This window comes from Nycticebus coucang, chromosome 16 (genome assembly GCF_027406575.1).
Source record: "Nycticebus coucang isolate mNycCou1 chromosome 16, mNycCou1.pri, whole genome shotgun sequence".
Lineage (NCBI taxonomy): Eukaryota > Metazoa > Chordata > Mammalia > Primates > Lorisidae > Nycticebus > Nycticebus coucang.
The window spans coordinates 74,922,055-74,935,518 of record NC_069795.1 but is presented as its reverse complement, the minus strand read 5'-3'; the positions used below and the strand labels follow the sequence as shown (position 1 = coordinate 74,935,518).

General features: G+C 43.7%; 1 protein-coding gene across 11 annotated transcripts in view; it reads left to right on the top strand.

Moving 5' to 3' along the window:
- Positions 1–13,464, top strand: part of SLC12A8 (solute carrier family 12 member 8) — a 156,307-nt gene that overhangs the window by 29,049 nt on the left and 113,794 nt on the right. For 5 of the 11 annotated variants that reach the window (XM_053564400.1, XM_053564403.1, XM_053564398.1 and 2 more), the window contains one exon: positions 10,797–11,028. The exons of 3 other annotated variants lie outside the window; for them this stretch is intronic. In XM_053564400.1, coding sequence (XP_053420375.1) covers positions 10,797–11,028 — 232 coding nt within the window. Of the gene's footprint in view, positions 1–927; positions 1,105–10,796; positions 11,029–13,464 lie in introns of those variants that run through there. 3 more of the 11 variants (XM_053564407.1, XM_053564406.1, XM_053564409.1) reach the window with 3 other exon arrangements.

The following is a 13,464-nucleotide window of genomic DNA, read 5'->3' as shown; positions in this document are numbered from 1 at the left end:
GTGGCAGAGCCAAACCACACCCCAGAGCCTTGACCCCTCAGTCCAGCCCACTGTCCCTTCCCAACTCCTGCCTCAGGGAGGTCAGCAGCCTCCTTTTTGCCCATTCTAGAGAGGGCTGTGCATGACAGTGGCTGCAGCCCTGCTGGCAGGCGGGTGATGTGGACCCTGGGGCACTTTTGCACCAAAGCCCAAAGCGGGAGCATTTTGCTTGTTTCAAAGGACTTTCTTAGAAGCAGGCACTTCTTAAATGAGCTGGAGCTCTCAGGCGCATTTGATAGCTTAGGTGGCCTTCACCGGGAGGCAGAGAGCCCTTGTGTGGACACTGTCTGAGAAGGAGAATATTAATGAGAAGCCGCCCCAGGGGGAGGATGGAGGCACTCAGCAAACCAGGGAGCATGCACAAATCCTAAGGCTTATTTAGCTCAGACACAGGGACAGTGACTTATGCTGAGGAAACAAAACGCAGACATTAAGAAGCACTTCTTTGTAAGCATTTCTTGGACTGAAAAAGGCTTTTTTATGACAGTGCAAAGGGTGGTGGGTGGATGAAAAAACACTTTAAAGAAAAGAATTTGTCTAAGTAAGAGTCCAAAAGTCTCTTCAAAGAAAGCACCAATTTGGTTTCTTTTATTTTTAGGCAGCAGGGCCAGGGTATTTTAGCATAAATATGTCTGATTCTCTAACAGCACAAGGGTCTGCGTGTGTGTCTGTGTGTGTGTGTGTGTGTGTGTGTGTGTAGGTCAGATGCAGGAAGGCAGACAGATTGTCACTGCTCTCTTAAAAAGCATTTGCCTTTACTGGGGAAAGATCTTTAAGTATAATAGTTTGAGAAGCGAGTCATAAATGGTCATTTTACTTTACCACCCTGGGGGTTTGTATATAGATTTTTTTTTTTTTTTTTTTACTTCTCTGCTATTTTATTGCCAGATAGGCTGAAAGATGGGCAAATAAAGTTTCATTTTCCTACCCTCTGGGAAGACAGCAAGCTAGCCTCTAGGAGCAAGTGCCACAGGCGGGGACCAAGGCCGAACCCCCTTGGATAAAGAGCTGGATTACTGAGAGTCTCCCTTAGATGGGCTGATTGGGAAGGAAAGGCACTTGCAAGTAAGATGGCAGCCACAGCCTGAGAAGCCTGTGGAGTCCCTTGTCAGCATCTTTGCTGTACTTTGTCTGCAGCTGACCAGGGCTGGGAGTCCCTGATCAAGGTGTGGTTACTGCATAACTCTTCTTACATGCTGCTGAATTTGGTTTGTTAGCATTTTGTTGAGAAATTTTGTATATATATTCATGAGGGACATCAGTCAATAATTTTCCTGTGATGTCTTTGTCTGGTTTTGCTGTCAGGATGATACTGGGCCCCGAGAATGAGTTGGGAGGCATTCCCTCCACTTCTATTTTTCTGGGAGAGTTTCTGAAGCATTGGTGTTCATTCTTTAAACATTTGGTGAAATCATCTGGTCCTGGACTTTTCTTTGTGGAAAGTTTTTTGATTATGAATTCAATCTCTTATATAGACATATTCCGACTTTCTGTTTCTTCTTGAATCAGTTATTTTTAAAATTCTTTTGGACACAGAGGCCCACTCTGTTCCCGGACTAGAGAGCCGTTGAAGTCATGGCACACAGCAACCTCAAACTTTTGGGCTCAAGCGATTCTCTTGCCTTAGGCTCCTTAGTAGCTGGGATTATGGGGGCCCACCACAACATCCAGCTATTTTTTTTTTTTTTGTAGAGACAGAGTTTCACTTTACTGCCCTCAGTAGAGTGCCGTGGCGTCACACAGCTCACAGCAACCTCCAACTCCTGGGCTTAGGCGATTCTCCTGCCTCAGCCTCCCGAGTAGCTGGGACTACAGGTGCCCGCCACAACGCCCAGCTAGTTTTTTGTTGCAGTTTGGCGGGGGCTGGGTTTGAACCCGCCACCCTCGGTATATGGGGCTGGCGCCCTACTCACTGAGCCACAGGTGCCGCCCAACATCCAGCTATTTTTAAAGACAAGGTCTGGCTCTGGCTCAGGCTGATCTGGAACTCCTCAGCTCAAAAGATCCACCTGCCTCAGCCTCCTAGATTGCTAGGATTACAGGCGTGAACCACCGTGCCCCTCCTAGTTTTTCTATTTTTAGTCGAGACTTCAGGGTCTCACTCTTGAGCTCAAGCAATCAATCTGTCTGGGCCTCCCAGAGGGCTAGGATTGTAGGCGTGAGCCCCAGCACTTGGCCAAATCATTTTTAATGTTTTGTGTCTTTCTAGGAATTTGTCCATTCCATCTGTTATCTAATGTATTGGCATATTAATTGTTTGTGATTCCCTTATGATCCTTTATATTTTTCTAAGGTTGGTAGTAATCTCTCCCCTTTCATTCCTGATTTTAGTAAGTTGAGTCTTTTCTTTCCTTTTGTCTTACTAGATAAAGGTTTATCTGAAAAAACCAATTTTAGGCTTTGTTGTTTTCTCTATTATTTTTCTGGTTTCTATTCCATTTATTTCTGCTCTAATCTTTATTATTTCCTTCCGTTTCCTTGCTTTGGGTTTAGTTTGCTCTTCTTTTTAGTCTCTTAAGGTGACAGATTAGGTTATTGATTTGAGCTTTCTTCTCCCAGGGTGTGGTTGAGGGGCCTCCCTAGTCCGGTCCTTGAGAATGACTCATCCCCTCCTCTTGGGCCCTGAGCGCGTTTGCTGGGTTCAGTCTGTGTTCTCTGTTCTCAGTTCTCAGTTCTCAGTGTGCTGTTGGCTGAAGAATGACCAGACCCACCCAAGCAAGGCAAGCATGAGACAAAGTTTGTTGCAGAAGAGAAAGGTTTACAGAGCAAGATATGTTTGCCTGTGAACCTGCTCCTCATGACAAAAAGGCCTTGGCTATGGTCCGGACTCCTGTTTTATATACTGTCTATATTGAGCCCTCCTCATGGTTCAGATATCACCACAGAACCACCTTGATGGACAGTTAACAGTATGATAATTAATCAGCCTTAGGTTACTGTAGGTCACTTTCCAAATCCTAGTGTGCCTGGGCTGCCCGGCCTTCTGGCTGGGGATTCCCTGCGTCCTTTTGCTCATTAGCAGCAGTTCCTACCTCACTCAGGTGTGGTAGTTGCTCTGGGCAGGTTTAAGGTTGGGGCAACTCCAAGATGAAGTGCTCACCCTTGTCTTTTTTCCCTGGTGGGGCAATTGTCGGAGGCAGCACCGAGTCAGAGCACCCACCTTTTCCTGAGGAGAGGCAGATCCTAACTCTCTACTTCACACATTTATACATTCATTTATTTTTAATGATTCCCAGAGCGGATTGCCTGGTTTTGCCCCCTAAGCTGAGGTTGACAAACTTTTATAAAGGGCTAGATAGTAAATATTTGGGTTTGTGGGTCTTATGTCACTGTCCTGAGGACTTAACTCTGCTGTTGTAGTGTGAACATAGCTATAGGCAACATTAAAAATAAATTGTGTGGCACCTGTGGCTCAGTCGGTAAGGCGCCGGCCCCATATGCAGAGGGTGGCAGGTTCAAGCCCGGCCGTGGCTGAAACCAAAAAAAAATAAATAAATAAAAAATAAATGGGCATAGCTGTGTCCCAAAGAAACTTTGTTTGCTAAAACAGGCAGCAAGTGAACTTGTCCTAGAGCATCAACATTTAGGTATAGAAACACTTAAAATAATGATGTTAAATGCTTACATGATCTTGTTATTGCCCTGCACCCTCTAAACCCACCCCCCTTCATCTCTCTGAGGCCTTGGTGTCATGCCAGACTCTTTGGCCAGTGGAGGAGAGGACAGGCGAGAGACCCCTCACTCCCTGCTCCACTCACCTGGATGGGCCCCAGAGCTTCTTTAGGGCTGCTAACCCCGGACACCAAAATATCCAGCTTCAGGTTGCACTGATGTAGCTAAAAGCATTTATTAGTGGCTGACATGTTCTGTGTTGGACTCTGCACAAAGACACTGGAGGACTGGAAAGTTTTTGTAGACCTGAGGCTTGGAGTTTTTGTTATGGGAGTTAACACATACACAGGACATATGTGTCAATCCACCAGACTCAGCCTAAAATTGGGGAGCTTGTGTCAGAAGGGGAGGGGTATTGAGAGATAGATCTGGTTTTCTAGGTAGGTACCCAAAGATGAAAGGAAAAATGCCTATGATTGTGAACAGGCAATATTGCTAAAACATAATACCTTGGGATGGAGGTATTGCACCCTGAAATAAGGCCACCTTCTCTCTTTAAAATAGTGGGCGACACATCCTGCCTCTTGTAAGAAGGAGTCAGAAGTGTCTCGGCAGAGGATGGAAAGGGAAAAGAATGCCTATGATTATAAACTTTAGGAGGAAATAAAAAATACTTTTAAAATCAAATATAAAATATGAACATGTTTACACATTAAACAAATTTCCAGGAAGGTTTTCCAAGTAAGAGCAGAATTAAGGTTGAGGGCTGGGCACGGTGGCTCACAGTCATGATCCTGACACTCTGGAAGGCTGAGTTGAGTGGCTTACAGGAGCTCAAGAGTTCAAGGCCAGCCCGAGCAAGACCAAGATCCTGTGTCTACTAAAAATAGAAAATTAACTGGGCGTCCATGGCAGGTGCCTGTAGTACCAGCTACTCGGGAGGCTGAGGCAAGAGGATCACTTGAAACCAAGAGTTTGAGGTTGCTGTGAGCTATAATGATACCTAGGGTGAAGAGTGAGACTATCTGAAAAAAAAAGAAGGAAAGAAAAAGAAAAGAAAAAAAGAATCGAGGTTGGAAGGTAGATGCATCTAGTGTAGTTGGAATGTTCTGGGAAAGGCCTGGTTAGTCCCTGAGTGACCACACTTGGCCCAAGGGTTGACTGGACCTCACACCAGTCCTCACACCAGTCCACATCAAGCTTAAAGCAGGGCAATAACAAGATCATGTAAGTGTAGACTGTCATGAGCCAAGTGTTGATGAAGGCCTTGCCTCCTAGACTGCTTCCTTATACATAGCCAGACTGGGCCATAATGTACCCCAGTTTAGTTTTTACCTGAACTTAATATACTTTTTTTTTTTTTTTTGGCGACAGAGCCTCACTTTCTTTGCCCTCAGTAGAGTGCTATGGCGTCACAGCTCACAGCAACCTCAGACTCTTGGGCTTAGGCGATTCTCTTGCCTCAGCCTCCCAAGTAGCTAGGATTACAGGCGTCCACCACAATGCCTGGCTATTTTTTTTTTATTATAGTTGTCATTGTTTTTTAGTAGGCCCGGGTTGGGTTTGAACCCACCTGCCTCAGTGTATGTGGCTGGCGCCCTAACCACTGATCTATGGGCACCGAGCCAAGTACTTCTAATATGTTTGCCTTTTTTGTCCTTTATAAAAGTCTATGACAATTATAAAATGATATACATTGTAGCCAGTTAACACATTAGAGATAATGTAAAGATAGAGTGGCCCCTGCCCCCAGCCCCTTGAGCTCAGGAGGCTGACGCAAGGGAATTGCTTAAGCCCAGTGGAAACACATAGTGTTCTCTGCGGGTACCTGTCCCTCTTCATATTACATTTTGTATATGACATTTATGCTTTTTTTTTTTTTTTTTTTTTTGAGACAGAGTCTCACTTTGTCGCCCTGGGTAGAGTGCTGTGGCATCAAGCTCAAAGCAACCTCAAACTCTTGGGCTCAAGCCATTCTCTTGCCTCAGCCTCCGGAGTAACTGGGACTGAAGGCACCTGACACAATGCCTGGCTATTTTTAGAGATGGGGTCTCATTCTGGCTCAGGCTGTTTTCAAACCTGTGAGCTCAGGTGATCCACCCGCCTCTGTCTCCCAGAGTGCTAAGGTTACAGGCATAAGTCACCACACCTGGCCTATGCTTGTTTTTATAACATTTTTGCTTTGCTTATTTTTGTAAAAATGGGGACAAATTTCATACTTTATTTCTTGGCTTGTATTTCTCACTCAACATTGTCATAGATTTCCACTTGGTCAGTGTTTTAAGCCAATGCTTTTTAAGTGGTTGTTTAATATTGTATAATACGAATATTTCATAATTTATAGCACAATTATATACTTTATTCCATCTTTTAGTCTCCTCTGTATGAGTAGTTTTATTGCTTTTTTAGTACTGATAGTCTATATTTTTGCATTTTCTCTTTTGTTTTTAATCAGGCTGCCAGGGGCTTATCTAACTGAGTTTTTAAAAAAGAATCAGCTTTTGGGCGGCGCCTGTGGCTCAGTCGGTAAGGCGCCGGCCCCATATACGGAGGGTGGCGGGTTCAAACCCGGCCCCGGCCAAACTGCAACCAAAAAAAAAAAAAAAAAAATAGCTGGGCGTTGTAGCAGGCGCCTGTGGTCCCAGCTACTCGGGAGGCTGAGGCAAGAGAATCGCTTAAGCCCAGGAGTTGGAGGTTGCTGTGAGCTGTGTGAGGCCACGGCACTCTACCGAGGGCCATAAAGTGAGACTCTGTCTCTACAAAAAAAAAAAAAAGAATCAGCTTTTGTTTTTTTGCATTTTTCTCTTTTGTTATTTTTCTTTTATTTCATTAATTTCATATTTCCTTAAATATTTCTCTGTACTCTCCTTTTATTTACCTTGGTCTTTTCATGATCTCTTAAGTCAATTTTTTTCCTCTTTCTTCCTTTTTTAATAATAAAAAATAGAAAACTATACTTTTTTCCCTTTTATTTATTTATTTTTTTATAGAGATGGGGTCTTGCTATGTTGCCCAGGCTGGTCTTGAACTCCTGAGCTCAAGTCATCCTCCTGCCTCAGCCCCTCAAGGAGATGAGATTATAGGCATGTGCCTGCCATGGTGCCTGGCTTTTCTTCTTTTTTTCCTTTCTTTTTTTTTTTTTTTTGTAGAGACAGAGTCTCACTGTACCACCCTCAGGTAGAGTGCCATGATGTCACACGGCTCACAGCAACCTCTAACTCTTGGGCTTACTCGATTCTCTTGCCTCAGCCTCCCAAGCAGCTGGGACTACAGGCGCCCGCCACAACGCCCGGCTATTTTTTTTGTTGCAGTTTGGTGGGGGCTGGGTTTGAACCCGCCATCCTCAGCATATGGGGCCGGCGCCCTACTCACTGAGCCACAGGTGCCACCCTTTTTTTCCTTTTGAATATAAGTTAAGTTGTGCCTCTGGAGTTTTAGAATAAAATATTCTTCTTTTCATTAATTTCTAGATAATTTGAAATTTTATTTCTCATTTCTCCTGACTTGGTCAACAGGATCAAATTTATTTCTATTGCATTTTTGTTGATTTGGAAGTTCTACTCTGTTTTTAATTCTGCTAGCAGTTACATTCTACCCTAGAATCCATAATTAAACTTGTATTTGTCTTTAATACTTTTTCTATCCTTCACAACTAGGACACTTTGTTTACTAGCTCCTCTACTGCCCAAATATGAAATCTCTACAACACCTATACTTTTCCATTCTCCAAAATACCCTCGCCTCTTCTTCTCAAACTCTTAGGTTTTGAAAAGATAGTTTAATTTTAGACTGTAAGTGCTTTCTCTTAAAGTAAATCTCTTTGTTTTAAAGAACTTTTATTTTATTTATTGCGTTAGAGGCAGAGTCTCACTCAGTTGCTCAGGCTAGAGTCCCCTGGCCTCAGCCTCGCTCACAGCAACCTCAAACTCCTGGGCTCAAGGATCCTCCTGCCTCAGCCTCCCAAGTACCTGGGACTACAGGCATATACTTTCATTTACAATTTATATTGCAAATTCCCAGTGCCAATATCTATTTGGTATTAATGGAGTGTTTTTTGATATTCATAACTAGCTACTGTTTCTTCTTCTTCAATAGCTATTGATAACAAAGGATGACAATGCCAGAGGCTATTATTTCTGTAACTCTTTGAAGCTCATATTATTCTAGGACTTTGCACAAATTATCTCTTTTAAATCTCACAGTAACCTTTTGAAGTAAGTACTATTATTATCTGTTTTTCACAGAGAGGTTAGAACACTTTCTCAAGTCACAAGGACACTGGCTTCCCAGTCTGTGTTCCTTATTACCATGTTCTTACGAGCATCTTGAAGAGTACTTTTCTTTTCTTTTTTTGAGACAGAGTCTCACTCTGTAACCCTGGGTTTGAGGACCATGGCATGATCATAGCTCACAGCAACCTCAAACTCCTAAGCTCAAGTGATCCTGTTGCAGTTTTTCTGTTTTTAGTAGAGACAGGGGTCTCACTCTTGCTCAGGCTGGTCTCACTCCTGCTCAGGCTGGTCTCACTCTTGCTCAGGCTGGTCTCACTCCTGAACTCAGGCTATCCACCTGCCTCACCCTCCCAGAGTGCTAGGATTACAGGCGTGAGCCACCGTGCCAGCCCAGAGAGTATTTTATTTTTTCTCGTTGCTAGCATCTTTGGGCTGAAAAGCAATGTTAGGTACAACTTTGAAAGAGGGGTTCTACTGGAGTTACTGGGAAAAGGCAGCATTTACAGCTTGGCCTCCCTCATTTGAACAAATTCTGTTCTCCTGGCAGAAAAGAAAATTGGTTTGGAAACTCCAGGTGCAAATGATCACATTTAAGTTCTGGCCTCATTCTGGGCATGCTAGAAAAAATCGGACACCTGGGAAAGTAGTGCTCATGTAAATGATAGTCATTACTACATTTTTTCACTTATTTTTAAAAATTTAAATAAATCTGACCACAAAGAGTCCTGCTGACCTGGCTGTATCCTGATGGAACAACATCATTATCACTGTCACACTCTTGGTGTTAATTAGGGGGAGCTCTGAGTTCTGAGATGGATGCAGGAAAACATAGGTAGGTCTCTCTCTCTCTCTCTCTCTACCCCTCTCTCGCTTTCTTTCTCTGTCTCAGAGATGATTGCTTTTCTCCCACATTTCCTGGGCTTCCCTCTTCGCCCAAATATAGATAGAAATGCTTATCAGTATGGGACATTGAAAGGGCTGGAATAACTGTGTGTAAATTTGGGTGATACTGACAAAAATGTTATATACCTACTTACAAAGTAAGCTGATTTCAGTGAAGAACGGCCTTCTTTGTGAGCCCCCCTCAAATACAGAAGTCATATCATTACCCTTCTGGCCTTTATACAAAAGGTGGAAGCTTTTTCCTTGCTTCCCACAGCACTTTTCATGTGGTCAGCATATCCCAAAGTATTTATTGAATGCTTGCAGCATACTTAGCAAATGCAGGGTATTTTAAGAGGTGTAATCAGCATAAAAATTTTTGTTTTTTAAGATGTTTGGGTTCTTAGTGGTGGGACGGGAAGTCAAACTTACACGGCACAGGCAGTAAGCATCATACTATTTAGAAAAGAGGGATGAGGAAAAGCTTCCTGGGAAAGGAGGGATTTGAATTTGTTCCCTGGGAGAATGGCAATGGCAGGGCTACAGTGGTGAGAGTGACCTGGTGGACCTGGGGACAGTGAAGGGACAAATCTGAGGAGAGAAGGGGGCCGAGGCTGAGGAATTATGGAAAGTGAGGCTGGTGTTGTTTTCAGTGATTTAATTTGAAATGATCTTTTGAATAGTTCCCCAAAGAGAAAACCATGATTATGAGGCAAATAAAAAATAACTATGTGCCATCGATTTTTTTTGTTTTAGAGACAGAGTCTCACTTTGTCACCCTCGGTAGAGTGCCCTGGTGTCACACAGCTCACAGCGACCTCCAACTCCTAGGCTTAGGCGATTGATTCTCTTGCCTCAGCCTCCCGGGTAGCTGGGACTACAGGCGCCCGCCACAACGCCCACCTATTTTTTTGTTGCAGTTTGGCCGGGGCCAGGTTTGAACCCACCACCCTCAGTGTATGGGGCCTGCGCCCTACCTACTCAGCCACAGGCGCCGCCCCACAGATTTTATTTAATGCATCAATTAATGGAGCAGTCAGTAAAATGATAGAGAGCAATAGGGAAAGACAAGGACTGGGAAGAGATCAAAGTCATAAATTCATAGTTAGACAACTTAATAAATAAATGCAAGGATAAGCTTGCTGTGTTAGAAACAAAACTAGTGTAGTCCCAGCTACTCGGGAGGCTGAGGCAAGAGAATCGCTTAAGCCCAGGAGTTGGAGGTTGCTGTGAGCTGTGTGATGCCACGGCACTCTACTGAAGGCCATAAAGTGAGACTCTGTCTCTACAAAAAAAAAAATAAAAATAAATAAATAAAAATAAGAAACAAAACTAGTTAATGTGTTATAGGACAGCAAACCCTTATCTTCTGTTCCACTGGGCAGAAGTTATTTGCATCTCTACTTGGGAAAAAAAATCTCTATATCAACATGTAATTCATTAAGTTTGGGACATTCAATACATTTAATCAATAGCAAATAGTAAGTCAAACTAAGTCCAGTCACCTAGGTGGTCTTTGGGTAGGCTTTGTCCTGTATGATATTGCAAAAGGTGTGCCACTTACGTTCTTTTCCTATTTCCAAGTTTTAGATGATTTTTAAAATAATACTGACCTATAAAGAACAGGAAGAAAAAAACGATGGTTCGTTGCAGCGCCCTTTTATGGCTCTATAAATGGGCCCCCTGTGTGCTCTTGTTCTGTGTTTAGTCCTTGAAAAACTCGGACAGAGAGATTCAAAGGCCTCTTTGGCCTCTTCCTCCCATGGTCTTTTCATCTTACCCTGGACAGCCAGCTCGCAGCTTGGGCTCAGCATTCATTCCCTAGTGAAGATGTTGAGCAGAAATGGGGCCCCAAGCAGGTTCCCAGGCGGAAAGGGCCGGTTGAACCCCACGCCAGGTCCCAAGTGCTGAGCTAGGCACAGCTGAGTGTGCTGAGTGGGCAGCAGGGTGCTCAGGGCCTGGCGGCCCCACCTCTGGGTTCCACGGTCTTCTCTGCCTTGATGACTCTTCCTACCTAGAGTCACATGTCAGTGTGTTGCAGGTGCCATGTATATCACCGGCTTTGCTGAATCCATCTCAGATCTGCTAGGCCTCGGGAATATCTGGGCTGTGCGAGGAATTTCAGTTGTGGTGCTTCTGGCCTTGCTGGGGATTAACCTAGCAGGTGTCAAATGGATAATCCGCCTCCAGCTGCTGCTGCTGTTCCTGCTGGCCGTGTCCACACTGGACTTTGTGGTAGGCTCTTTCACCCACCTGGACCCAGGTAAGCCACACAGCCGTATGCATGTGCACTGCTTTGTTCACAGGGGGTGTTTGCAGACCACACCCCATCCCCCCATAGGCTGTTCTGGATCACCTGAGTGCGTGAGCCTTGGTGCAGCTTCATGGGCTTGGAAGCTCCTGTTCACACAGGCGTCACTTAGCACACTTTCTATGTATTCTTTTATTTACTTTCTATTTTTAAAAAAGCCAGAAAATGTAGGTAAAACAAAAAGATAGACCTGGATGGGTAAATACACATATCAAATGCCTAACAGTGATGGAAGAGTAGACAAGAATTAGATATGTGGGTAGGGAAGAAAATAATTTTATCTGCCATAGTTCCTTTCTCTCTTTCTTTCTTTCTTTTTTAAGGATTTGATATAACCAATGTTAACAATTGCCATTTCTGGGCGATAGGGACAGATATATGTTTGATTATTTATAGTTTTCTGTATTACATTTTTTTCAACATAAAAATATGAATCTGTTAACTAAACTAAAAAAAACAAAACTAAAAACAGGGTGGTGCCTGTGGCTCAAAGGGGTAGGGCGCCAGCCCCATATGCCGGAGGTGATGGGTTCAAACCCAGCCCTGACCAAAAACTGCAAAAAAACAAAAACAAAAACAAAAACAAAAGCGGGCCTGGTGCAGTGGCTCACGCCTGTAATCCTAGCAATCTGGGAAACTGAGGTGGGATCCTACCTTGAGCTCAGGAGTTTAAGACCAGCCTGAGTAAGACCAAAACCCCCTCCCTACTAAAAATACAAAAACTAGATCGTTGTGGAGGGCACCTGTAGTCCTAGTTACTTGGGAGGCTGAGGCAAGAGGATCACTTGGGCCCAAGAGTTTGAGGTTTGCTGTGAGCTATGATGCCATGGCACTCTAGTGAGGGCAATATAACGAGACTGTCTCAAAAAAAAAAAAAGGGCAAAGCATACAGGTATAGTTTTGCATCCTTTGGAAATGGGATCATATATTTGCAATCAATCACTGTATAATCTCACCATGGGTTTTTCCTTGTCCTTCAGGATGTTTGACAACTCTAATCCTAAATTCTTATGCCTTGAGGGAGAAGCTATTAAAGCTATTACCAGGGTGTCCATAACTTTGTAGCTTTATGATTTGGGTTGGTTCCACGCCAAAAATCTTTGCTCCTCTCCCAAGTATGGAGCCTCCTGGGATCCTGCTGCTTGATATTTTGCCCTTAAGAGATTGTCTTTATATGGCAATGGTGACCAGGCATCTACATTGGAATATGGCAGGGAATGGGAGACAGGACCACCAGCTGTGTTTTTAAAGCATCCTGCAGCACAGACAGTCACCTCTTGAGGGTGGTGGTGGCAATCATGGCAAATGCATTTGACGGAGCACTTAATGTATACCAGGCATTGTGCTTAGTCTACGTGGCTTATTTTACTTAATCCTTACCAAGACTTCTTAGATAAGAACAATTATATCCACTTTACAGGTGAGGAAACTGGGGCTCCAATATTAAATAGTTTGTGGTAATGATGGCAGAGCTGGGATTTGAAACCAGATCTATCTGATGCTAAAGCTGAGCTGTTCCCCCTGGTGAGAAGCTGGGCCTGTTTTCACACTACATGTAGTTGTTTTTGTGAGAGCAACTCTGCTTTTCCCCTCTGAGGCTTCCCTTGCTATGACTAAACAGGCTTTTATAAAAATATTGGTTATAGGGGAGTCAGAATTCAGTTGGTTCACAATGGTCTTATCATTTCTTCATATGTTAAAATTCTTCTGCTGGGAAATTGTCACTCTCCTGAACTCCTTGAATGTCCTTTACTTTCTGGCATCCTGGTCCCTCTCCAAAACCCCCCAGACTGCTCCATGATCCAGTACCCTGGGCTTACTTCAGTGCTAAGGGCCAGTGTGGTGTCCGGGCTGATCACCTAAGCCTGGATTAGCTTCTAAATATTTAGAGCATCTCTGTTGGAGGGCAAGGGTGACATTTCCCTGGCCTCATACCACCCTGCACAACAGCCCACAGACTAAAGAAAACTTACTGATCCCCAGCTGCCTTTCCCTTCCACGGAAGGGGCTGCTAAAAGAGCATGGGGAGTTAAGTTGCAGGGGAATACCACTGGCCTCTGTGAAACCTTACACCAAGCTGATGCATTTTCCTTCTTCTTGATTAGAAGTTTTTTTGGCTACTTTTCAAAGTTGCCAAATATTTCTCTTTCCTTCTGGTCAATACATTAGCAGAGTGTAGTGTGAAACGAAATTTATTTTCAATCATTCCCATAGCAACTGGCCCCTCTAGAATCTGTTTTTGGTATCACTGATGTTTTTTAGATGGGCTACTTTCTTACTTTCTTTGCGGTTAAAAATCCAAACTGAAACCAAACTGTGAACCTTCAGAATGGATTTAGCAGAATGATGTCAACTCTTAAAAAAAAATCCATATACATAGACATTTGA